Source organism: Engraulis encrasicolus, chromosome 14 (assembly GCF_034702125.1).
Source record: "Engraulis encrasicolus isolate BLACKSEA-1 chromosome 14, IST_EnEncr_1.0, whole genome shotgun sequence".
NCBI lineage: Eukaryota > Metazoa > Chordata > Actinopteri > Clupeiformes > Engraulidae > Engraulis > Engraulis encrasicolus.
In genome coordinates this window covers 19,669,146-19,696,524 of record NC_085870.1, presented here as the reverse complement: position 1 = coordinate 19,696,524, position 27,379 = coordinate 19,669,146, and the positions used below count along the sequence as shown (strand labels likewise).

At 42.9% G+C, this 27,379-nt stretch overlaps 2 protein-coding genes across 2 annotated transcripts; both read left to right on the top strand.

Moving 5' to 3' along the window:
• The first annotated feature begins 392 nt into the window (after nucleotides 1-392).
• pxmp4 (peroxisomal membrane protein 4) lies at nucleotides 393-4,794 on the top strand. Its single transcript, XM_063216383.1, has 4 exons — nucleotides 393-539; nucleotides 852-914; nucleotides 1,020-1,218; nucleotides 3,032-4,794. Exons 1-4 carry the CDS (start codon nucleotides 427-429, stop codon nucleotides 3,299-3,301), a joined length of 645 nt encoding a protein of 214 aa, XP_063072453.1. The 5' UTR covers nucleotides 393-426; the 3' UTR covers nucleotides 3,302-4,794.
• Nucleotides 4,795-10,929: 6,135 nt separating this feature from the next.
• Nucleotides 10,930-27,139, top strand: tgm5l (transglutaminase 5, like). The gene is made up of 15 exons (XM_063215136.1): nucleotides 10,930-11,018; nucleotides 11,338-11,517; nucleotides 12,057-12,302; nucleotides 13,050-13,168; nucleotides 13,588-13,716; nucleotides 15,222-15,399; nucleotides 16,000-16,135; nucleotides 17,858-17,961; nucleotides 19,689-19,937; nucleotides 20,205-20,237; nucleotides 20,416-20,460; nucleotides 20,807-21,019; nucleotides 22,992-23,149; nucleotides 23,523-23,659; nucleotides 26,673-27,139. The coding sequence occupies exons 1-15, from the start codon at nucleotides 11,012-11,014 to the stop codon at nucleotides 26,827-26,829; spliced, it is 2,091 nt and encodes a 696-aa protein (XP_063071206.1). The 5' UTR covers nucleotides 10,930-11,011; the 3' UTR covers nucleotides 26,830-27,139.
• Nucleotides 27,140-27,379: the final 240 nt, after the last annotated feature.

The window sequence follows — 27,379 nt, the reverse complement described above, 5'->3', positions numbered from 1 at the left end:
AAGTTGACCATTCAGGAATAAAGGTGGTTTGTGCGTGACATCTTCTAGGCCAATTAATGTAACTCAAGAGATATGAGGAGTTTTTTTTCTTTTGAAAAATGACACCCATTATTTCATAGGTGTAGTTCCTCTCATTGCCACTTGGTGGCAGTGTGGCTCCTTTGAGGAAGACGTGTCTCTGGGAACTTAAGTCGCGCATAAATAATATATTTATTGTTTAGATTATTTGACAATCACTAAATGATCACCAATTGAACACTTAACAAAGACGAAACAACTAACTTCAAAAACAAAAACAAAAAATCAAGTTCAACCTCGCGGAACGAGCGGGCGGAACACATCCCCTGCGCCGTGCTCCCACTCGACAACCAAGAACGTAGCACAATCTGTGTAACAATTTTTAATGCCCCTCGGTCAAACACAAACATGGCTGGGTCAGAGCTGTTAAAAACATTGCTGTATACTATAAACAACGTACTTCAGCAAGAGAAGTATAGAGCTGCTCTAGCAGTGGTGAAGGGATTCAGAAATGGAGCCGTGTAAGTGCTAACTCTATTAAAACTGTAATACACATTTGTGATGTTACCAAAAGTGTGTGACACTTGCTGTCAGGCTACCTGGAGTGATAAAGCAGGTTAGTGTGTTAAAAAATTGTGTGTAGCTGTTGGAAATGTAACACATATCTACTATGCTGGATATATCAGCCTGACAATTTCCCCCAACATGTAATATCCTGTAGTCGAGAATTTGAGAGTCACCAAAACTCGAGGCTGTGTTTCTACTTGATGGTTAGAAGTACTATTTAGTGTCACCTTTGTGTCTATGTAACCTTTTGGTTGTCTCTTGCTCAGGTATGGGGCAAAAATCCGGGCACCTCATGCCCTTGTCATGACATTTTTGTTCAGAAGTGGGAGGTAAGTAATGTTATTTGCCCTTCATGTTTGTTACATCATAGCAAGGCAGCTAGTTCCTGAGGTTACTAATTGCTACACTGTCCTTTCCTTATCTCCGAAATAAAGCTTGAAGGACAAGCTGAAAGCCATTTTCAAAGCCACATACACACACTCGAGGAATCTCGCCTACTTCGTCTTTGTTTACAAAGGGCTTCAGGCCCTCCAGCAGAAGATGCAGGGAAAGACCCTTCAATCTCAGTCTTTCCTTGCTGCGTGCCTTGGGGGTTGGCTTGTGTTTGGAGAGAACAACAACATTAATAGTCAGGTGAGTTGATCACAGTCAGAGGGACTCTTATTATTTATTCATGTAAGCTTAGAGCTTCAGTTAAAATCTGAAGCCACACGTTTGCAGCCAACATACTGGATCCACAATGTAGCAGAAACATGGGTCTGTAAAGTAGAAGAAGTAAAACCAAAGCTAAAACCCTCGTTAGGTAGGCTACTTATTAGGTAGGCTACAGTGGAATAAATGCTGTAACAACTACAGCGCCGTCAGTAAGTATTGGCACCCTTTAATTTTATTTACAAAGTGTGCAATATCCAGAAATACATGGAAATATGCACAACTTTTACCATCAGGATCTTTTAATTGAACATTATAAGATATTTAGAATTGCCAAGTATTCATTTCTAAATGCATTTTGTAATTTCAAGCAAAAACACGAAAAAGGGCATGTCCAGGAATATTGGCACCCCTCCTTCAAGGGTTAATTGCACACTATTAGACAGCAATGGCAGCCTCCGACGGTTTTGGTTTTCATCAATGACTGTGTTCTTTCATTTTACAACCAATCCACTGTGCATTTGGATGTGTTCTTTGGGTTTTTGTCTTGCTGGAGTGCACATGATGTTCAACTCAAACCAAGTGTTCTTGCCATGGTTACAAATTTTCCTTTATGTCATGTCAAGATGCCTGTCATGATACCTGTGACATGGTCAAAGCCTCCAATACCTGATGCAACCAGGTTGTGACATAATATTATGGATGCTTGATTTTTGGTAGGGTGTCCTTTTCCTTAAAGACTTTCTTGCAGAGTATGCAAACATGCTGTTTGTGTTCACTGAAAAACTGTGCTATTGCTTCATCTGACCTTAAAACATTCTTAAAAGGGCTGTGCTATGCCTGTATTTTCTCATACAGCCGTCAAGCAATGCGGTCTGCCTTGGTCTCCAACCAAAAGGCACTACTTTGTGTAGTGTTTTACACGGGGTGCTTATTGAAAAAAAAACTACCCAAAACAGTTCAAAGTTGACAGTCAGGTCTGTAGATGTTAGCCCCTGTGTTTTTTCATTATTTGCACCGAGTTCCAAAGACTTTTATCACAATGTCTTCCCCTACCCCCCACATCCAAGGATGTTCTTTACAGCTCCATGTTTGACAGATTTCTGAATAAAACAACACAGTGTTGAAAATGGTATACCAAGGTCTTTTGAGATGACCTTTTATTACTTGGAGGTCTTGGTTTGGCAAATAATAGTATTTTTGGTGTCCCCAGGCAGCTCCTCTGTCTTCACATAGGTGGAAGACACACAAGCTGTAACAGGTGGTTATTTAAACACAAATATCACAATTCCTTGCCTAATTCATGTTCTATGGGCAAAAGCAAGTAGTCAAAGGTGATTCCCATTTGCGATTTACCATAATTGAGTCAAATTAGATATCCACAATGGTATCCAGTAAAGGGTGCCAATACCAGTGATCCTGGGAGCTTTACCGTCTTACATTTTTTCCCTCTTATAGTTTAGTATTTAATGCTGTTGATTTATTTTTATATTAGTATTAACCACAAGCTATCTATAGAAACATCATGGTTGACCTTATTATTTGTTGTCCGGAGATATGTCCCATAATGTACTTAAACTTCAAGGGTGCCAATAGTAACTGGCGGCACAGTATGTAATAGGTATTGACATGTAATATTTACATCAACTAATTTCAGTTTGCTTCCATTTCTACTTCATCATACACCTGTACAATTTTGGTATTTGTGTATCACTGGTGAGCTCTCTGAAATGTGGTCTGATTTCACAGTAAAACTCCAATCGTTTACACACCTCTCCTCTCCTCTTTTCTCCAGATAAACATGTACTTACTATCCAGGATCCTGTTTGCTCTGTCTCGCCTGGCTGTGGAGAAGGGCATCATCCCCCAGCCAAAGAGCGACCCTTTCCCCATGTTCGCCACGCTGGTGTGGGGCATTGTGCTGTGGCTGTTCGAGTACTACCCTCACACCCTTCAGCCATCCCTGCAGTCCTCCATGAACTACCTCTACCACGACAGCAACGTGTGGCACGACGTCACAGACTTCGTTATCTATAACAAGCCCAAAGCCGCGGCAGCCAATTGAAACAACAACATTGTGTCCATTAGTTCTGGGACTTAAGATTACAATACAGTTGGCCAGGAAAAAATCCCTTGCCAGTAGTTGGCCTCCAACACAAGTTTATTTTTCTTTTTGTTTTTTTAAATATCAGGGCTGCAGGGCTGGATTAAGATGGCCTGGAGCCCCTAGGCTAGGCGTTGTTGTGGGGCCCCCCAGAAGTCAAATTTTGAGACAAATTTACATAGACTAATTACGAGCTAGGAATTAAGGATAACTTGTCTACCAACTGTACTCAGTTAGACGCATGATTTTTTTCAACATTGTATCCGGTCACAATTCCGCAATTTTTAACTTTGTCCAATCAAGGGCCATCTGGCAGGTGGGGGGCCCCTAGGCTGCAGCCATATCTAGCCTGTGCATTAATCCGGCCCTGCAGGGCTGTCATACATGGCTACACTGGAGGGCCATGTCAGAACAAGTGAGTGTGCCTCATGCCACTTGGCTGCTGCGCGAATGAATGGAAGGATGGGTGCGCGTGCAACGCGTAATGAGCCCTTCTCTCCTCATAGGAAATGATTTAGCGTTGTAATGATTACGGGGCACTCCATGATGTCAAAGCTGCACTTGATCTCCCCCATGTAGTAGTAGGCTTCATCATCACTACAGTTGAGTAGGAGTCGGCTGTGAAGAATTAATTATAGGTTGTGTGTGAGCTTTGCCACTTCACAGTGTTTTATAGGAAGTTGAAGCACGGCACCATCTTCTATGTAAATGAAGTAGTGTAAATGCAGAAAATTCAGTCTATGTATTAAAATAAGAAAATGTATTTCATATTCCGGCAATATCTCTGTGTGACCATTGTACTTGTGAAATTCAGGATATATTCGCCAGTGAGGAGAAATGTTTTAATGAAAACACGAACAAACCCTCAGCCGGGCTTAAGTGGTTCTGACCACTTGGTAATGATGTCTGGACGGTGTGCTTGATCCATTGGGGCCATGCTAATGATGCTGATTGAATCACTCATGATGGTAATGAAGGTCTTTTGGACAAAAGTATTGATTTGAGCCAGACAACAATCAGTTCAGGCTTTCTACTCCACTGAGGGGCTGAATGAAGTTCAATCAGAAGTGCTGTGCAACTGTTGAACTTAATTAGGTCCTTTAGAAGTCTGTGTGCCTATCCAGTTTCAACAGCACAGTGCAGACTAGAATGGGTAGTCTATACCCAGAGGAACACTGATCGATCGTAGGAACATTTAAATAGGCCTTATTTGCACCGAAGTGTGAAGTTAATGGAACTTCTGAGAACTGTTTACCCTTCCTATCAGAGTCCATAACGTTTTGCCATATATAATCTGTATAATTTTGCTGTGGACCATCCACGCGTGGTTTTTCGAGTAACGTTAATTAAATAGTTTTTGAAATATTTACTTTTTATTACACTGTCTGTACTGTTTCTTATTTTCTACAAATTCACTGTATGACTGACGGTTGGATTAAAAGTCATGTCCATGTCTCAAAGTCTTTGTTGACCTTTATTTGCATTAATTATTTGCAGGTGTGCAACAATTTGCACATTCTCATGAGTTCTTGTGCTCTATGCAGGGGCGTGGCAGCAAATGTTGGGCCCTATGTACGATCAGATCTAATGCCTTAATCATTGCCATGATTTACTTGATGAACCTTAAACTTTTATTTTCATTTATTAATTAAAGTTATGCATCCACATCACAGGACAAAACTGAGCAGGTACTATATCCCAAGGAGGTCTACATAAGGGTACTTACTGTATCATTGCTATATCCACATGTGTCTTCTCAGTCTCTTAGTTGCTGGTCTTGCTTATGACATTTCCAGTCAGTGTTCTAACAGTGATTGAGTCACATCAACACACATAAAAACACTCCACACAAGTTAAGTCATTTTAATTCGCTAAGTCATAGTCTGGCTGCAGGTGTTTCGGATGAAACTGGTCACTGTGAGTTGGATTTTGGGGACGTAGGCTACATATATTATAACAGTAGGTTTACCCAGAGGCGCATCTTGTCACCAGGCAAAGTCGCTTGGGGCCCCCAAACCTTTGGATGGTGAATAACGGCTCACACTTTAATACAGTAGTGGCAAATTTCTTTCAAATGGTCACTCCTTTGAAATTTTGCTTGGGACCCCAGCTGAACCCAGAGTCGCGTCTGGGTTTACCTTCATTCATTGACTCAATGAGATTGCTGAGCTTCCTTCTGGGAAGAGGAGCGGGGACAGGTGGCACAGCATAAACCACACCTGAGCTGTGAAGCTTCTCAAAACCACAACACTTGTCTTTTCTGACTCATGTCTGACTGAATTTCATCATCGTGACCTTGCCCGTATTGCCGCATTAGGGCTTTATTACCGTTTCTCTATGATGTGTGATGCATTGTTATCTTGAATCTGGACAACCCTTATTGACCCATATTAACAAAACAAATTGAGAGGAAAACAAAAACATTCATAGCAAGGTAAATTGGGTAAATTTAAAACTTGTTTTGGATGAATCCGGCATGCAGAACTGGTAGTTGGACCTTAGTCAGGAGAGACGGAGAGAGAGCTGCCCTTTTTTAGCCTGGGCGCGAAACGGCTGTTAAAATCTTTGGGTGGAGTACATAGGATGGCATCGCCAGGCTAGCCCTTTTGGCCTTTCTTCTCAAAAGAGGTGCAGCCAACAAGCAGGAGCAGGTTCTGGTCTGGGGGAGAAATGGGGCCCGGGTACTTTTGCCTTTAAGGGGCCCTCTCACAGTTGGCGGCACAGAACTGACTCACCGGTGGGTCCCGCTCCCTTGTGGGCCCCTATCTCCAGAAATTTTCAGAACACATTTTTTTTGGTTACATTTCTGAAAATAGGGGCCCACGAGGGTTTGGGGCCGATCGGGAAATGCCAGATGGCCAGTCCAGCCCTGAGCAGGAGGTGGACACACCTGACTGGTGAAGTCTGGGAAACATCCTCTCTGTTTGTCTGCCCTGGTCGTGCACACCTTCTCCACCTACTTTACAATATTGCCTCCTCATCAGACCATTGCATTAGTTGTTGCACTGTGGTGTCAGCGTGACAACATGTTATTTTCAGACAGTCACCTCCAGGTGTTTCAGGTGCACTGTCATCATTTGGGTTTCTCAGATCATTGGCCAACACCCAACTCATTAATTAATCACACAATTCCTGTCTGATCGCCTTTCTAGACAAGAGGAATAATGGCCCACCTGGTTATTTCACGAAAATGAGATGTCTTCACTTCTCGCACCTCTTCAGATGTTTATTATCTGGGATAACACAGAAGAAATGCACACTTTTACAGAATTAAATGTACCAAGTGTACAGCTTAGGCTATATAGCAGTGTAAATATGTTGTTTGAACAAAATATTTCAAAATATAGCAATTCATTTTAGCACTGACAACAAATGTGAGTAGTACATCCCTGTAAGTGCCCATGTGTCGATGTGTTGTGTGGCCACCATTTCCCAGCATTTTTATTTGCCTTAACTCTCTTCACCATGGAGTTCACCAGAGTTTAATTTGCCGTTTGCTAATTTCGTCTGGGATATCTACACGGACCAATTTAGTGTACTGTTAAATGCAGCCTTAACCCCCACCCCACTACCACCACCACCACCACATCAACCACAGCAATGCTGGAAGCACCCATAAGTTAGCCTAGAAATCTAGACGCCCCTAGCGACCGCAAATTGAATTTGCTCCCGGGGGCAGTCTAGCGGACCCCGGTCGTTTTGCGAGGCTGAAAGTTATCCGATGACAGGGCCAATCAAATCGCGAGGGGGGCCGGGCTACCTAGTAAACAGGAAACTTTCTAAGAAGAAGCATGGTGTCCGTCCGTGCTACGTACAGCACGAAAGTGTTTACTTAATTTAAAAAGCCTGGATAATACATTTCGTGGCTGACATGGATTGATGTAATAATACACCATGAACTTATGGGGCACAAATAGATCTCAACACATTACCATTTGATCATTCGGTGTTTTAAACTAGCTCGGTAAGCTAAGTTGAGCATTTTACAAAACCAGATAGTCACACGTTATTATCAGACCACTACCGTAGGTGTAGAATGAAATTGCTGCTCCAATTTCTAACAAGACACATGCCATTAAAAACGAGACATTTGGGAGCTTTGGAAGTCTTTGAGTAGCTTACTAAATAGATGGGAATGACACCGAGTCTACCAAGCTAGTGGCTAGCTAACCTGTCGTCAACAACACAGACCTAGGTATCCATGTTAGGTTAGGGTTAGTCTTAGAAAAAAACGAACATCAAAAAGATAACTAGCTCCGTTATATGGCGTTGGGATCGGTCTGGCTAGTGGGAGCGAGCTGACCGGGGAGCGTCCTGCATTGGGAGCGACAGTCCGGAAAAGTTATGGGTATACAGCTGGCTAGCTAACGCCGAACATGCCATGTTGACAACAATCATAAATATAACAATTTAACAAGCCCCAACTTGCTCGACATTTTGCTGATTGATCAGGGAGGGTCATGTGGTTGAAAACGAGGCATTTTTGAACTGTATAAGTGAAAACACGATTTATTAGGAAACTTGTTTGTGGCTGTGGTCATCACACGAATTCACTGCTACGACGGCTGGAAGTTGCCGCTACACCTACAAAGAGGCCCTCGCTAGTGGCTAGCTAACCTGTCGTCAATAGCAGAGCTAGGTATCCAGCCTTGTATTATATGCCTGCCCCAAATTCTAATAAGATCCATGTCATTAAAAACGAGACATTTGGGAGCTTTGAAAGTCTGTAAGTCGCTTACTAAATAGATGGGAATGACACCTGGTCTACCGAGCTAGCGGCTAGCCATGTATTAGTTATGGGTATACAGCTAGCTAGCTAACACCGAACATGCCATGTTGACAACAATCATAAATATAACCATTTAACAAGCCCCAAATTGCTCGACATTTCGCTGATTGATCAAGGAGGGCCATGTGGTTGAAAACGATGCATTTTTGAACTGTATAAGTGAAAACACGATTTATTAGGAAACTTGTTTGTGGCTGTGGTCATCACACGAATTCACTGCTACGACGGCTCGAAATTGCCGCTTCAACTACAAAGGGGCGTGTCGCGTGCACGAGACAGCTGTGACGTTACACAGAAATGTGTGGGGATTGGTTGTTTGCCATCCAATTGCGTGACGTTGAGTGCTGAAGAAACCGTTTATCCCGCCCACACTGCTGCCCAGCTCTCCTAGACCCTGGTACAGCTTTTTGCTGTACGGGTCTGGCTGCGCTAGGCTACCCATACGTATATGTACAACGTCAATTTTGCATCATGGGCTTTAGATCAGAGGGTTGTGGGTTCGAATCCCACCCTGTACTCCCTACCGTACTCCATGGCTGAGGTGCTCTTGAGCAAGGCACCTAACCTCATACTGCTCCAGGGACCGTAGTCAATACCCTGTAAATGACAGTAAGTCACTTACAGATAAAAGCGTGCAATGTAATGTAATGTAATATTTTCCAAAGACAGCCTCTTGTGTGATGCTGGGCATTTGCACTCGACTTCTTCGGTTCAGAGTGGAAGTTGTCTTGTTAAACCAGAAAAAGAAAGAAAGTCCACCTGGGAAACTCCAACTCCCATTGTCATTGTGACACAGCACTGTACACAACGAAATTGCCTTTTATGCCTCACCCGTGCAAGGGGGCGGCCCCAAATGGTGCCCCAAGGGAGCAATGCGGCAGGACGCTGCCATGCTCAGGGTACCTGTGTCATGGAGGAGGATGGGGGAAGAGCACTGGTTAATTACTTCCCCCACCAACCTGGCGGGTTGGGAGTCGAACCAGCAACCTTTGGCCTACAAGTCTGACGCCCTAACCACTTAACCACTTACCCATGGGTCCAAATGGGTAAGGGTCCCAATGGGTCAGGGTCCAAACCGCTGGTCTTCGCCACTCCTGCAGTTCAGCTTCGGGGTTTTTGGAAATCTTGCAGCCTATCTTTATGTTGCAACAATATATATATTTATTTTTAGATCAATCAGTTCTTTGCCATGACGTGCCATGTCGAACTTTGTGTTTCTCGTTTTAAAAGAGTGTGATTTATTTAATATCAAATTTCACACACTATAGTTCCCTATTCAGACATGAGACATTGTTACATGATTCGATGATGAAAACCCGTGGAGGGAAAATGACTAACTGAGCTCAATATCGACATTATCACTTAGGGGTACGTATTCAGTTTTGTTATTTCAGTCCAATGGTTTACACATTATGCAATGTTGAGTCATTTTGAAGGAATAATAAAGGTAATGAATGCACTGTAGGTACACAGGTACACTTATCTGTACACTGAAGACTTTTCATTGTATAATTTATTCTGTTGTTCAAATGTGAGGGTTGTAAGTGTGAGGTATTGTAACTGAGGGTAGTTTTTCTCAAAAACACATTATGTTGTGTCTTTCTTCTCTCAAGCACGAATGGCTCTGTTTCATCATCATGGATTTGCCCTATGTGGCCCTATAGTTGTGTTTGTGGTTGAGTGCTACAGAATAGTCTGACTCAGTCTGACTCAGATCATGCAGCCTTGGACTCAGCAACAACATGCAGTGCTTCCGTTGATGAAGATTCTCACGAATTTACACCCAGTGTGAAAAGACTGCCTCTCCAATCCATCACACACACACACACACACACACACACACACACGCACGCACGCACGCACGCACGCACGCACGCACGCACGCACGCACACACACACACACACACACACACACACACACACACACACACACACACACACACACACACACACACACACACACACACACACACACACACACACACACACTAGTTTCACTAGTGATGTCACAAGAGCACTCTTCTTTCCATTGAAGAGTTTTCTGCTCTCAAGGAGTTTATGACCTTCCGCCAGCATGCTGGATCTTGCCTTTACCCGTTCAATTCTGGCAGTTCTCTCGAGGTGATTTGCTCGATTTGCTCTCGAGGTGAGGTGCAGTTAAGCCTGTAATAAATGGTAGAAAGGATTTTTCCTAAAGCTGAAACCAACAAAATGACGCAGAAGAGCAAATGGAAAATAAGGATCCTGCTATTGACATAAGATCCCTATTTATTTAGGGGGAAAGAAAATAGGGCAAAAGTAAGCAAAGTAAAATACTATCGCAAATACTAAAGTAAACCTGTCAATCAGCCTTCAGGATGAGCCACCTTTAAATGTTATTAGTATCAATTTTCCTCACTGTGGCTTGTATGTAGTAGCACATGATTCACACCTAACACAAACCCATATTTGCTCACTTTCCATTTCCACGGTATAGTGCAGATATTTGCTGTTCTTTCATGTACATTAAATAAACGCCTACATTCTCATTTGCCCCAGAGGCATCTGTGTTGCAATGAATTTTGTGAGCACACATGCATGTTACGTACGTGTACAGGTAATAACACCATGTCCTGGTTGCGCAATGACCAGGGTCCCTTGAAGGGCCTCAACCGCTGCTTCGGGTGTAGTGTGCGGAAGCCAAACAAGAATGTCCACATTTCGGTCCCCTCCCGCCCGCCCCGCCATGTCATCGTGAGCAGTGAGCACCCCTGCCTGCCTGCCTGCCTGCCTACCTGTCTGCCAGGGTGTGGCAGCAGGAGAGAAAGTGCTTAAATGGACAGGTGACAACAGCACCTGAACAGACCACAGTACAGCTTACTCAGCGAGCAGAAGCATAACCAATGGGAGGTAGGTGGCTTTCAGAGAGGGTGCTTAGAGGGATTAGTGCTTTACAGTGCGAACCCACAGGAAAGCTGATAAAGTATTTTACTTTCATGTACTATAGCCGTTATTTTTTGCCTCCACTTTCTTATGTACTCAATTGAACAATTTATTTAACAGTTGTTATTCACTGTATGTTAAATATACTGTTTTTCTTTTCAGTTAATATTTAGAAGCTCTCACTGGTTGTCTTTCAGTATATCATGCACTCTACTGCCTCTGTACTGGACTCCACATGCCTGTCTTGTTAATTTGTTAGTTTGCTTGTGTTTTCCTGCCTGCACAGACTTGACTCTTAAGTATGTTAACCTGGAGCAGAAGGAGAACCAGCGTAGCCACCACACGGAGGACTTTGTGTCCGACAGCCTAGTGGTGCGCAGGGGCCAGCCCTTCAAGCTCAGCCTGCAGCTGGGGGACGCAGCATTCCGACCTGGACAACACCGACTCATCTTCCAGATTCTATTAGGTGCGCTCTTCCTCACTCGCTACACTTGGTGTCTGTCTGTCTGTCTGTCTGTCTGTATGTCTCTCTCTCTCTCTTTCTCTAGTCCTCTCCCTCATTTTGCTTGCTGCTCTCTCACTTTCTTTCTTTCTTTCTTTCTCTCTCTCTCTCTCTCTCTCTCTCTCTCTCTCTCTCTCTCTCTCTCTCTCTTTCTTTCTCTCTCTCTCTCTCTCTCTCTCTCTCTCTCTCTCTCTCTCTCTCTCTCTCGCCTCGTTGGTTGTTGGGAGGAAGTTATGATTTTTCTAACCACAAAGTAATCTTGCAGTAGCTGTATTTTAATACTGTGGTTTTTAGCAGGAGCCTTCTCTTTCATTACATAGTCTTTCATACACACACGCACACACTAACCACTAACCACAAAGACTAATCTTTAAAATTCCACAGTATTAAGGTGCAATTTTGTACTGCTTTGCTATGCAAATCTAAACGCAGTGTTTTTACCATATCTCTCTCTCTCTCTCTCTTTCTCCCCCCCCCTGCCCCCCCTCTCCTTGCCTCCACAGGTCGCCTGTATGTCCAGGTTCCTGTTACTTACTCCAAGCCCCCGTCGCAGCCGGACTGGGGGGCCTACTACCAGCAGTCCCCTAGTGCGGGGGGGACCGCGGGGGGGACCATGGAGGTGACCTTGTGCACCCCGGCCTCTGCCCCCGTGGGCCTGTATAAGGTGCGGCTGCACGTGCTGTCCCACCTCTACCACCGAGTCTACATCGTGGGGGAGATCAGCCTGCTCTGCAACCCCTGGTGCCAAGGTCAGATCAAGTTCTTTCACATTATATTTGTATTTATATGAATTATAATTATAGAATTTGTTGCATCTTATACAATACTGTGTATCATAATATATTCTTTATTTGCTGTTCATGGTTAATAGAATAAAATGGTGGGGGGGGGCTCAATTCATCATGGTCAGCTCAGGAAACAAAACACTTGAACTTCTTTCACATTGTATTTGTATTTATATTAATAATAACTGTAGTATTTTTTTTATATGTTATGGCATACAATAATGTAATATAATTCCGCATTTCATATACTGTATTATGGCATATATTATTACATTGTATACAATATACTGTATATCATAATATTATTTGATTTGCTGCCCATAGTTAATGGGATAAAATGGAAAAATATGTGTTTTTTTTGTTTTGTTTTTTAAAGCAATTCATACATTTAGGACTAGAACTTCTGTGAGCACTTTGGTTTATAGACATTGCAGTACTGTATTTGTAACTACAGGTAGGCCTATGTATGTCTATAGGTTTATAGTTTCTCAGTGAGTGGTTTATAGTGCATATTGATAGAAAAGTTGCAAAAGCACTGAAGCATAGGCACTTAGGTATTGAGTATTCATTTGGGTTCAGAAAGTTTTCTCTGTTTGTTTTCTTTTCTTTTCTTGCGTTATTGATCTGTGAGGCGAGTTTAAGAGTCTGTTCCGTCCGAGATTCTTTAAGTATTTATCCAGTCTCTCTGTTCCACTGTTGCTCTGTCTACAGATGACGCCGTGTACCTGCCCCTGGACAGCCAGAAAGAGGAGTATGTCCTGAACGACTTTGGTTTGTTGTACGTGGGAACACCTGGAAACGTAGCGTCCAGACCATGGTCTTTTGACCAGGTGAGACTGACCCCGACACACCTTGCATTATAATTACAATTAAATTATAATGTAATTAACTATTAATAATATTATAATTTCTCACTTTTGTCTGGCTTTCTCCTACTACATTATTTGTTTACTGCATGTTTAATATGTATGTGACAGTATTTTTAAATTGTACAGTTTTTTAAAGATGATAAACATTGGATTGTGTGTGTGTGTGTGTGTGTGTGTGTGTGTGTGTGTGTGTGTGTGTGTGTGTGTGTGTGTGTGTGTGTGTGTGTGTGTGTGTGTGTGTGTGTGTGTGTGTGTGTGTGTGTGTGTGTGTGTGTGTGTGTGTGTGTGTGTGTGTGTGTGTGTGTGTGCGTGTGTGCCTGCGTGTCTGTGTGTGTGTGTGTGTGCGCGTGCGTGCGTGTGTGTGTGTGTGTGTGTGTCAGTATGAGTCAGAGATCCTGCAGGTGTGTATGGGGCTGCTGGAGGTGAGCCCTCAGCATCAGCAGGACTGGAAGGAGGACTACCTGAACCGCTCTGACCCCGTCTACATCAGCCGAGTAGTGACCGCCATGGTAATACACACACACACACACACACACACACACACACACACACACACACACACACACACACACACACACACACACACACACACACACACACACACACACACACACACACACACACACACACACACACACACACACACATGCACGCAGGCACACATGCACACACACACACAGACACACACACAGGAGTGCCCCTGGTTCCTAAAATACAGCAAAATGTATTTTTTTCATAATGTCTGGTCATCTTCCTTCAGATCAGTTCACAACCCTAGCCAAGCTCTTTGGGCACATCACCGCAACACAACCAATGCCTTTGAAGCTTTTATAATCATTAATGCATTATTAAAACATTCTCAATGATGTTCTCGAAGGCGTTATAGATTGCATTCCATTAAGGAATAGAGGATGTTCTGCCAGACGGGTATTATTGTGCAATAGTGCCCAGCAGAGTGCTGCAGTACAGAGGGCACCGATGTGAAATGGAGAGGACTTCAATCAGTCTGAAGAGAAGAGGGCTATTACACCAGAATCATCACCACCTCGTTCAGCATCATCAAAATTTGTTATCACACGGCTACTGTATGCTTGACAAAAACTTGCGTATAGAGTGTGGACATTTCCTGCCAATACCACTTATACCAGAGAGAGTAGAGAGAGAGAGGTTCCATAGGCCCATTGTTTCCGGGTTCTATTATTGCAAGGGGTAGGGGGGTGAAATCCCCCTTTAGGCAGACCTAGGCAGACCTAAGGACTGTTCTATTCAATGCTAGGACTATTATGACACGCCCCTTTAGGCAGACCGGAACCTGGTCACGTTAGGTGCCCATAGCAACCTATTACAATGGCATATCTCTATATACTTAAAGAATCTCTGCTTATACTGTAGGTCTTGCTATTACTGTAGCTCATTCAGGGCATGCAGCACAATGTATGCTGATGTAAATGGAAGTTTTACACAGCAGTGTGAAGAAGTGGGTGAAGTACACTGTAGACTAGAGTACTTTCAGATGGAAATGAAAGGAGCACCAAATCCACTATGGTTCACACTGGTCACTATACTTTTTCTTTGGTCAAATATTTGACCTGTGAACCGGAGATTGTTGAGGCAGGGACAATAGGATCCATGAGGTGGTCCATCTGAAGTCGATGGGCAACTCCACTCAATGGGTCAGTGGGTCAATCCATTCAAAGTCAATTCTAAAGATCCTAAGCATTGTTGATTAAAATCACACCAAACATTGAACTAAATTAATTCTACTTTTTACCTCTTCACATGACCAGAAGGGCCGAACTCCATACTTAATAGTAAAAATGTGTGTGCTCTGTTCTCCAGTATTTTCATCCATGGATGACATACCCCTTGGAGCAAGGCACCAAACCCTCACATTGCTCCAGGGATTTTAACCAATAATCTGTACCTACGTACAGTAAATAACTGTAATCTGTAATGTCAACCAAGTGTATTGTAAATTAAGGTGTAATGTACGGTAATGTGCTGTAATCCTCAGATTAACTCTCAGGATGACCTGGGCGTTCTGATGGGCAAGTGGTCTGGCAGCTATGATAACGGCATGCACCCCACCAAGTGGTCGGGCAGTGGGGACATCCTCAGGCAGTGGGCCAAAAGCAACTTCCGCCCGGTCAAGTACGGCCAGTGCTGGGTGTTTGCTGCCGTCATGTGCACTGGTAAGGCATGAGGATCAATGACGTAGCAGTAGTAGCACACGTTTTTTTTTCTTTTAATGGATTATCTAAGGTGTTGTTTCCACGTAGCCTGCTATTTTTAAATGTGGATATTTTTTCATGTGCACTGGTAAGGCGTGAACTATTATCCTAGTAAACTAGACCAGTGGTTCTTAACCTGGATTGGGGTTCAGAAGAACCTCTGGTCTAGTTTGAGCTACAGGAGACCCACCCTACCGGCAGAATTTTACAAAATTGCCTGGCATGATGATAGCTTGAAGTTAAGGAGTTTTACCAACTATTTTTCTTTTTCTTTCATATTCTCACATTGAAATATGGTCTCCATTGAACACTGGGCTACTTTTACTATAGTACTATAATACCCTTTTCGGTTAACAAACTAACAAAGTAAGGGTACTAAGGTCTAATATAAATTCTACATAGGCTTTTGTTTTATCCTGAGCACAACATTGATTGATTGACTGATTCATTCATTCATTCATTCATTCATTCATTCATTCATTCATTCATTCATTCATTCATTCATTCATTCATTCATTCATTCATTCATTCATTCATTCATTCATCCATTCATTCATTCAGTAATGCGGGTGCTGGGAATCCCATGTCGAGTGGTGACCAACTTCAACTCGGCCCATGACACCAATGCCAACCTGGTTATTGAGGAATACTACACCATCATGGGGGAGAAGCTGCCTGCCAGTAAGGACAGTATCTGGTGAGTACCCTACCACTACTCTACTGCATATGGTAACACAATCAGGGCCGCTGACAGCTTTTTCTGGGCCCAGGACAAAGTAATCTGAAAGGGCCTCCTATCCAATACATACAATGTAATGGGGACCCAATTCTGGGCCCCCTATCTCCTTGGGCCCTGGACAAGTGACCCTTGTTCCCGCGCTGTGGTCTTCCCTGGTATGCATATGGTCACAAAGTACACCATTAGCTGTAATACCGTGCTATATACCATAATGTAGCATTATACGTTTTTTATACCTTGTTGTTGATATACAGTATGTTGGACTAATCAGTAAGGAGAGTGGGTGAGTGCATCCACTGCTCTGCACTGCAAGCAGCATCTTAAACCCTAGAGCTGTTATACTCTGTTGTTGTATGAGTATAAGGTAACAACTATACCTTTTAGTTGGTGGTAGGCCTATACCATGCTTACACAGTAAATAAAAAAATGCATGTGGTCCCAAACGTCTTTGTCTTAAATGAACTATGTTAGTGTTGAATTAGCTGTATTCAGCACTATTTTACCTATACCTTTGCAGTGTAAATTCAACCCCTAAGGGGTTGAATTTAACAATAAAATTGAAAGGAACCATGCAGCAGGCTATATTCTCAGAATTGTGTTGAACTAGCACTTTTTTTTTTTTTACTGTGGAGGCTTATTACTTTGTCATACCATGTTGTATGCCAACGTCATGTTTTGTAAAAAATGTTGAGTTTCAAAAACTGCACCAGTATAGTAAACCCCAAAGCCATGCCCATGGCCCAAAGTGAAGTGTAATTTGTGCCCATGTGAATTGCCCTTTGGGAAACTCTCACCTGTATTTTTCTTCTTTAACCCATTGTGTCCTGGAGCGACATATACGTTGCATTCAGATTCTTGAGATTTTAGCTGTTTATTACAAATGTGGGTATGTTAGAGCACATTCTAGTACTAAATGATGGTTCTAGCTTTTAATGCAACTTATGTCATGTTTTTATGTGCTTCGAAGACTGAGATATTTAGATTTTAATAGGGAGAGGGCACCGTTTCCCAAAAAGGGCTTAGGCTAAAATGGGTTAAGTTTGTTTTAATGAAGTTTGTTGTAATGAGCTGCTAAGTGGTTAGACTGGTCTTCTATAGCGTCTGTTTTCATCATAAGTAATTATGATGACATTTTAATTATATCATAATTATATTTTCAGATGATAAGTAGGAATTCGATATCTATTGTGATTCGCAACTGTGTATACTGAGTACACAGTAAATTCCAAAGCCATAGTTGCAGTAAACTGCATTTTAAAATGATTTTTGCATTACAATTAGCCACTGACGGCCAACTAAGTTTCTATGTGGCTAGCAACTATGGTTTTGGGAAACGTATTCCATTGCCGCAAAAACATCCACCCGCGAGATGTTTACAGCAAATCCTCGATTTTTAAAGCAAACATGACAAGCACTTCCATCTTTGTTAGATTCTTATCTTTTTTAAACCCTAAAAGTGTTTTTTTTTTTTTTTTTTTTTTGGGGGGGGGGGGGGTGTTATACATTACACTACTATACCTTGCATGGGTGAAGCAATTTTGTTGTGTGCAGTGTGCAGTGAACACTTGTGTGCTGTAGATTGCTGTGTCACAATGACAATGGGAGCTGCAGTTTCCCAGATGGGCTTTCACTTCACTTTCACTAAAAGTGTTTTTTTCCTTCTGTTTTTCTTCATGTCAGGAACTTCCACGTGTGGGTGGAGAGCTGGATGAGGCGTGTGGATCTGGGGATGGGCTTTGACGGATGGCAGGTGCTGGACCCAACCCCTCAGGAGAGGAGTGATGGTAAAATAAAGTCATGTTTCAGCTTGAAAAATCAGGGGCAAAATTGTTCTGTTGTTGGTTTTTTTTTATCGGGGACGACAGACAAAATTAGGGATAGGTTATGATGGATGGCAGTTGCTTGCTTCCGCCCCTCAGGAATATACGTAATACGGTAAAAAGATCAGGAACAGAGTGGGTTTTCTTATGCAGTATTTTACTGTTTTAAAGGAGACAAGACACAGCCATTAACAGTGAAGGTTTATGATGTGTACTGCAGGTGCTTGACCTCAGTCCTTAGTGGAGGAGCAAAGGTCAGAGGTCATACTCGTTGTTGTCATGGTTTCTCCCCAGAGGTCGAGTGTGTGTTCAGCATGTCCGCTCCATCCCTCTGTCTCTGGAGTCCTGACCATTTATCTCCACGGCCACTTGAAATCTTGACACGTCTGAACAAATCAGTACTGCCCCACCGAGCGCCTCAAACAAATGACATTGATCATTGAGCATTAATTGGGACATTGACGTTCTCCTTAATAGATTTATAGCTCCATTGTTTACTCTGTCTTTGAATGGATCTATTCGTTTCAATCGTGCATTACTATACTCTTACTCACACATGCAGCCCTTTTAACCAGTGGTGGAACAACTGTACACAGGGACCCAGGCCAAAACACTGATAGGGCCCCCCATACAGCCTATCAAGGTCATAATATGGCCTCTAGCACCAAAATGGGAAGGCTTAATCTCAGGGGCAAATGCCCTGCTCACACACACACACACACACACACACACACACACACACACACACACACACACACACACACACACACACACACACACACACACACACACACACACACACACACACACACACACACACACCCCTCACACACTCACTTTCTCTCTCACACACACACACACACACACACACACACACACACACACACACACACACACACACACACACACACACACACACACACAACACACACACACACACACCACACACACACACACACACACACACACCACACACACACACACACACACACACACACACACACACACACACACACACACACACACACACACACACACACACACACACACACACACACACACACACACACAGTCCCTGGAGCAATGAAGCCTCCCTGACCCTTACTGATTTGAACCTGGGACCTTTTGATCCCCACTCTCTACACAGATATATCATGTGCATCTTACTTTACTAAATACATGTAGCTGTGTGTGTGTATGTGTGTGTGCATTTCCATTTTTTCCTCGTCTTCATTTTTCCATGGATATATAGCCTGATAAACCAGCCTAAATGTGAGACTGGATGTGTAATTTAGTCTGGCCCCAATGAACGATACATCCGAAGATTGTTGATGAGAACAACCTGTTGTTTTTCAAGCCGTGCCTGTGCCTATAGGCCGGCGCTCTGACCAATCAGCGATCTTTCTCATTGATGTGCTTTCCCAACGTTGCGAGCTTCGTCGCCACTCCCTCAAAACCCCGCCCAAAACAAATCTCTGCGTTGTGACTAGTCTGCCAGACCTCAGGGCAATGTGTTCAAAATGTTCGACCGATCCGAGGCCAGCCGAAAAATTTGGCGCTGGTTTACTAGGCTAATGGATATGAGCTTCCCAAAATGACCACCAACTATGTTACTTGACAATAAAGAACTGTCTAACAACAATAATGTCTAATGTGTGTTCGTACGGTACATTTGTCTGTGTGCTTCGCAGGTATATTCCGGTGCGGCCCGGCGCCCGTGAGGGCCGTGCGCGACAAGCAGCTGAGCATGGCGTACGACGTGCCGTTCGTCTTCGCCGAGATGAACGCGGAGGTGCACACCTTCATCGTGAGGAACGGCGAGTCCTTCCTGGTGGACACGGACTCGGACAGGGTCGGGGCACTCATCTGCACCAAGGCCATCGGCTCCAGCACCGCGAAAGACATCACCGCCACATACAAGGCTAAGGAGGAGGAGCATGGTATTTTTTTTTTTTTTCGTGATTCACTTTTTATTCGTTTTTTTGTTAACACAACAACAAATCAAAACAAAAAAACAAACAAACAAAACTGTCATGCTGATAACACGAAGTCAAGATACTACTATGTACCTACAGTAGATAGATAGCCTAATCAAAGATTGAAACTTAAAGAAATACTTTCATTTTACTGCTGCTGCACCCTTTTAAATGCACCCTTACCAAATAAAAGTATTAATCTTGAAAATCTTGAATGTTTTGTGTCCACAGAACTTGAGCCCTTTCGGACCTCAAGATCAAGAGGTAAGTTGTCCTGCTGTGCTGGTGTTGCATCTCCACTTTAGCAGCTCACATGCTTGACATCACTGTACCGTATGCATGACTGATCCAGATTTCAAATGACGATTTCTTCTATCCATCCGTCCTTACTGATGACCATGTGTTTTGACAAGAGTGTTTGTGTGTCTACGTTTCTTCCCAGGTCCCTCGCCAACACCGCAAGCCATGCCCATGAGCATAAACACCGGTACGTTTGAATTTGAACATCAACTTAATCTCCCTTGGCCAAACTCCCATGTCTTGGATACCTGTATTGCACCTATCTGAGTGGTTATACAAGTTTGTTTTAATTATGTTGTCATTTAATAAGATGTTTTTTTAAGTGGTTAGACTGGTCTTTTATAACTGCTGTTTTCATTTCCGATTATAAATAGAAAAAAAAAGAACGTAGGCCTAACGCTTGTCATGGCTTGTCTCCTCTGCTGAGTTGTTGTAGATGTAGCGTCGTCAGGTTGTCTCTGACGTGAAGTGAAGTTATATAAATAGAAAAAAAGAGATAACCATGCCTTGTCTTGGCCTTTCTCCTCTGCCAGGTTGTTCTCAATGCAGCTTCGGCGTGTCCCTGAAGTTCCACCACGTGCCCAAAGTGGGCGATGACATCCTCTTCACGGTGGTGGTAACCAATCAGACGGGCGAGGTCAGGAGGCTGAGGGAGCATGTCAACGCCCAGGTGAAGGAGTACAGCAACAGCCCAGCAGACACCTTCTGGCAGGACCACAGGGTCATGGAGGTCGGCCCCCACCAAAGTACGTAAGCTAAGCAGCTCATTGACACAGAGTAGAGGGGACGACATGGGTTCTATTCTAAAGGGAGACAACGGCAGGGGGGTGGGACTAGACCCGAAAACCGGGAAAAAAAACTCCCACCATTTCCCGTTCATCTCTATGGGAGACTTGAAACAATGCACCTCCTTCACAAATCTTGCAGGGTCTACTCTATTTCGTGCAAGCGGTCGTTTCCCGTCCGTTTCAAACAAGCCAAATGGTTTTTTTTTCAGGCTGACCCTTTATTTCAGAAAGCTGTTGAAATTTGTTTAAATGACCAATGAGCATTTGTTAGTTGATTTGATTGACAGTTAGAATTATTTTAGAATTATTTTGATTGACAGTCAAACACAACCATCGTCCTATCGGAGGTTGTACGAATCCGTAAATTTAGGGCAGAAGAATCCTCGCAGTTCAATTGCGGATGCTTCAAAACCGTGTAATGGAATACAATAGAGGCGCACTGTCCTATCCTCACACAGGGCCCATTCATGCAGATGGCATCGCAGACAATCCCACTCATTGTTTTCTGAAAGAGCTTAACTGCATCCAGGGCCTCTGACAGCTTTGGCTGGGCCCGGGACAAAGACATCTGAGAGGGTCCCAAACCCAAAACATACAATATAATGAGGATTCAATTCTGGGGCCCCTCTGTCCGTGGGCCCAGGACAAGTGACCCCTTTGTTCCCCCTGCCGGCGTCCCTGACTGCACCATAACAACATTGCTAGGACATTAGCTAGAGCAAGACAGGGATATTACAGTTTTGGTAACAACAAGCTTATTGTAATGGCTGTGTATCAAAGGGTTAAGAAAGACAGCACCATAAGCACCATACACCAGTGGTTCCCAACCTATGGGTCGGGACCCAACCTATGGGTCGCCAAAGATCCACAGTGGGTCGCGGAGCCCTCTTGATTTTAAGGGGTTTCATTTTAAATATATATAGCCCATGTTGAATAAATGCATTTAACTAATAAATGCATTGAAGCAACAAATAGTAAGTGCTGCATTAAACATTTATTCTATATTTGACCAAAGACGAATTGAGGAATAAAATAAGTAAAATGAGTTTTCTCAGGAAAGTTTTCCCGGGCGATCGCGTGGTTGGGTCACAAAAGCTTACAATAGTAAAAATATGGGTCCCTTACAAAAAAGGTTGGGAACCACTGCCATAGACCAAAGTAAGCAACCTTCACCTCACCAAACTCTAAACACTCACTTGTCAAAAGAGTTCAGGTGCAAGCTATATAAACAAACCTCGACTCGCCAAAAAAACAAAAACAATAAAAAAACAAAGTCTCTGCATCCTCGTCAAAGCCAAAGGAGGTAATTTTTTGTTGGAAGAATTTGTTTAAGACCGGAGATTTACTTGGTTTAACCCCAGGTAGAAAGTAGAAAATCATGCTTTCCTTCCAACAAAGGCGGCTTCACTGAGTAAGTTGATCTATGTGTCTATGTGTCTATGGAGCTTACAGAGAACGGCTGATTCAGAGCTGTTTGGGTCATATTTTTGTCTGTGTTTTTACTTTCTGAACCTAACAGCTTAACTCCTTTCACTACCCTGACCGTGATGAATGAGATTTTTTTCTGCATTCGGTTTGGTATCAGTACAGTCATGTGAATTCTATGAGCTACACTCACCTGTAATTATACAGTGCTAGTGTGACGGAATTGGGTATTAGGCTGCACCCAGAAACACGCCTTGTACAAGAGGTGTGCTTATGGTGTCCATCAAAGAGGGCTTTTGTTTTGGCAAAATAATAATGTGTATCTAGCACCAGGTCTTTCCACAAGATTGTAATATATTCAACAGAGTAGTTTTTATATAACATTACCACACTGACATGAATTTTGTGAAATATGTATCACTTCTTGAATTATTCTACTTAAATAAATGTCAACAAACAGTCACGCCGGTCTTATTCATTCAGTATGTGCTCTTGTGTTCAACAGCTCTGGAGATACCTCACCAGATTCCTGAGCATTTATGTGCGTTCCTGACTGAGGACAACCTTGTGAACCTGGCTGTGGTGATTGAGGATGAAAGTAGCCAGGAGAGAGTGCTAGCCTACGAGGAGTTCAACCTCATTAGCCCTGAGATAGTCATTGAGGTACGTAATTGTGGCCTTAAAGACACAAAGCTACTTTCATTTTAAAGTATTTTTCATTTCAACACCATCATGTAACTTGACCTCATAGACACAAAGATACTCACTGTCTTTCTATTAAAAATGTGAGAGGGGATGGGGAATCCATGGTAATTGCTGACTCTGATAAACAATAAAGGAGGAGAATACACCAACAATAAAAATGAAAAAAAGTCTCAAAAGAATTTAATTTTTTTTAAAGAAGGCTCTGTCTGCTCTACTTCTTCCAATTATTCCTCATTTGTCAAGAAGTGTCACACAATTTGAAATATTGAGATATTGTGTCTGTTCTATTTAAAATAACAATTAAAGCATGTTTCATTCACCCACCACACAGGTACAAAATGAAGAGAACGTGCAGCTCCACAAGGAGCATCAGGCCCAGCTGGTGTTCAGCAACCCGTTCAAGATGCCCATCGCTGGGGTGCTCAGCGTGGCAGGCTCAAGCCTCCTGGAGAGCCCGGTCCAAATCAGGTGAGATGAGCTCCACTAAATTTAGGGAATCCCAACCCTCGTCACGGTCTTATCCTACAGCTGAGAGGGGGCAGCGCTTGGAGGCATTACATTTGTACATTTTATTTTTGTAAGGGCGCCACCAGAAATTTTGGGCCCTACGAAAGATTCAAATTTTGGGCCCTTTAAGGGCCCCTGTTATTGCTTTTGGGCCATCTTAAGGGCCCTTGTCAGTGCTTGGGCCCTTAGAATTTGTAACATCTTTACCCCCTAGCGGCACCCATGTTTGTAATACTAAAGGGGGCGTTCTGAGGCTTATTATGAATTTAAGGGGTTATGGTTGAGAACCACTGTATCCCAACCAATCCAAAAGCACACTACAAAGGTTTCCCCACTTCACTCAGTATACGACCAGGTGATTCGGATAGGTCATGAATACACATATCACAAACTAAAAATAAATAACCAGGGGAAAATCTCTGGACACAGACAAGGTCAAGGTCAACATTTTACTTTAAGGTTCACATGTTAGCAACTAGTACATGCCTAACTATCTGTATAAGTGACTTATAAAAATCAAATAATCAATCATTTGATTAGCATGTGTTCAGAAATGTATGGTTCACTGAACCCTATTCTGAAGTGTGACCAGGTTTTCAACACTATCAGTGCAGTGAGACACAATATGATGATTAGCTCAGGACTCAAGAGTACAGAGAACTGCAGGTGTTTTTTCTACCCCTAACGTTTCAGTGAACCATTTTAAAGCACAGAGATTTTTCTTTTCCTCAGTTTGGTTGTTTGACTTGGCACCTTCTTAAAGACTGACGGAGGTGTGTAGCCTACCTTTGACTCATGAAAGAATAGAGTAATAGTGAATCGAATGGGTAAATGCTTTCAGAGAAAAAGTATAGTCAGGGATGTGAATGAAGGAAGCGAAGGGCAGCACACTTCAGATTTTTTCTTTGTTTATTCGCCCACGAACGTTTCGGGCAGAGCCCTTCTTCAGCGTGCAGTGGCAATAGTCAGGGAAGGCGTACATCTGTTCTCCCACAGGTGCTCTTCCTAGAGACACCAAATTCTTGAATAATGTCTAGGAAAATAGGTGTGAAAAGGTGTGCCAAATGATGATTAAACCAAGTAGAATGTGGTTACAGTATAACGTTATCGCCACACCATCGAAACAATGTGGGTGTACCGTATTTCGGTGTGGTGCAGTGGGAGCGGTCCCCAGGTCAGAGAAAGGCTTCGCTGTGACAGATAGCACAGAGGCAGCTCCTTACTCACTCCCCCCCCCCCCCCCCACACACACACACACACACACACACACACACACACACACACACACACACACACACACACACACACACACACACACACACACACACACACACACACACACACACACACACACACACACACACACACACACACACACACACACACACACACACACACACACACACACATACCACCTCCCCTTTCAGTTGGAATGTCCACCGTGTGGCTTTTGTAGTGTGACACGGTGCTCCATCACAAAGCCCTGAAGAATGTAAACTTGGCCAAGTCCCTTCGCCCGCGAATGATTGGAATGAGAACTGTGTACAAAGGGCAACATTGTAGTCTAAAGGCATGCGAAAAGCATGTGAACACTGTGTTGTTTTTAAGATGAGAAGATAAGGGATAAGTTTTGACTTCCCCATGACGGGTTTGTTCTATAGGACCTGGATCTGGAAATACACTGATATTATATTACGATACCTGGAATGCCATGTAAAAAGTTGTTTTAGTTCATACTTATAGTTATAAATACAGTCTGAACAAACACATAAACACACATACACATGATACGCATACACATGACACATACACATACACATGATTTATTTACGATACATGTGCTCTCTCTGTCACAAAACAGCTTTTACAAATTTTACAGTGTTCCAGACATACACATTTTATGCAACCTGTACACTTGTCTGTGTGCATTTTATCTACCTGTCATTTTTTTATTCCACCTACTGAAGTTTTGAGCAAACAGAATACTTGTGTACCTTAGAGGTGGACCTTTGGAAGAGGAGATTTAGGTCTTCCTGTGTGCAAACCTTAGGACTATAGGTCTTTAGCCCTGTAGATTAGTCGATCATCCTATTGTTGGGGTATGTTTGCTAAGTTGAAGAGGCCTAGTGGATCTATGAAATACTCAATAGTGCAGTTCAAGGGTCTGCGGGCATTCTGAGTGCTACAGTATATCAAAATGTCATGTGTCCTTAACAGAGTTGGTCAAACTTAACTTGAGTGTTTGCTGAGGTATAAGTCTTGTCAACGATTTCCAAAAGCACACTGCTAGATTCAATGAAAAGCTTTTATGTGTGCACAACAATAATGCTTTTAAATTTAATCTAGCCGTTTGCCTTTGGAAATCCTTGGAAAGATTAACTGCATAGCACAGGTACTACTAAAGTTTGAACAACTTTAGTTCCTTGATCCAAAGACTTCCGGCTTCAATAAATATAAAGTAGCAAACCAGGGGGCTTTCCTGGACAGTTAAGTGATCAACTTGGCTAAGTTAACCTACACAGGAAGTGGTACACGTGCTAATGGATTAACCACAGATGTAAGTTAGTTAAGACACTGAGTGCGTCTTAATATGCGACCTTGCCTCCTCCACTTGCGCTTGTCTCCTCGTCCCACCTCCTGGCCCCTCCTCCGTGGAGAAAACGATAAAGTTTCCCAGCTGTCAGCCTAGCCACAACAACTTTTGAGGGACTGTTTTTCATTCACCATCCCAATTGCAAATGAGAAAAAGACTCTACAATTGAGCTTTTGCAAGATATTGAAATATAATGCTGTTGTCAGTGATGTCATCATGACGAAAAGCAAGTGGAGGAGGCAAGTGGAGGAGGCAAGGTCGCATATTAAGACGCACTCAATGAGAACTCCAGGCTCCAGCCAGGTTCTTGAAATACTCTACTGATCTCCAATATGTTTCTTGCTTTAACTTCTGAATGTCATATGTGTCCTTCCTCTGCAGGATTCTCGCACTTCAGCCGGGTGAGACGATGAAGAAGTCTATCAGCTTCACCCCCAAGAGGATGGGCCTCAAGATGTTGCACTCCAGCCTGACTCTCAGCAACATGGCCATGGTCATCCGCGGCTTCAAGACCATCAAAGTCCAAGCTCATCAGTAACTTGAGTTTAGCGTATGGGTTTTTGCAGTATGAATGAGTGTATTCTCAAGAGTGCACTACAGTGCGCCACTTTCCTAATGATGTTTTTTTGTGATGATTTATGTTTTCTGGTATAGCATAATGTGAATGCATCTCCCCAAAGCAGCACTTGAAGGTACATCTGTTTTATTTCTGGTAGTTATTGTAGAAAGTAGATGTACCTACTGCCACTTTTTTTGAACTATTTAAACTATTTAATTTTGTAAAGATGTGATTTTTACAGTTGTATTTATGAATTTTGTACTCTAAATAAAATTCAGATATTAAATAAACACTGAAAAATGTTAACAAAAGCGTCATTGTTTGCTGATGTGTATACATTATATGGTCAGTCAAAATGAGTTCTTGCTATGCTTGAATGGCTGAATATAATTGCTACTTTGCCTGCGTTAACGTTTTTTTGCCAAAGGCATCAATGAAAACTGAGTGTGGATGCCGTGCCTTCCATGGCACCAGTCTGACACAAGGGGGCACTGTGGTGCTGGGATTAATCCATTCCAACCCCGTTTCC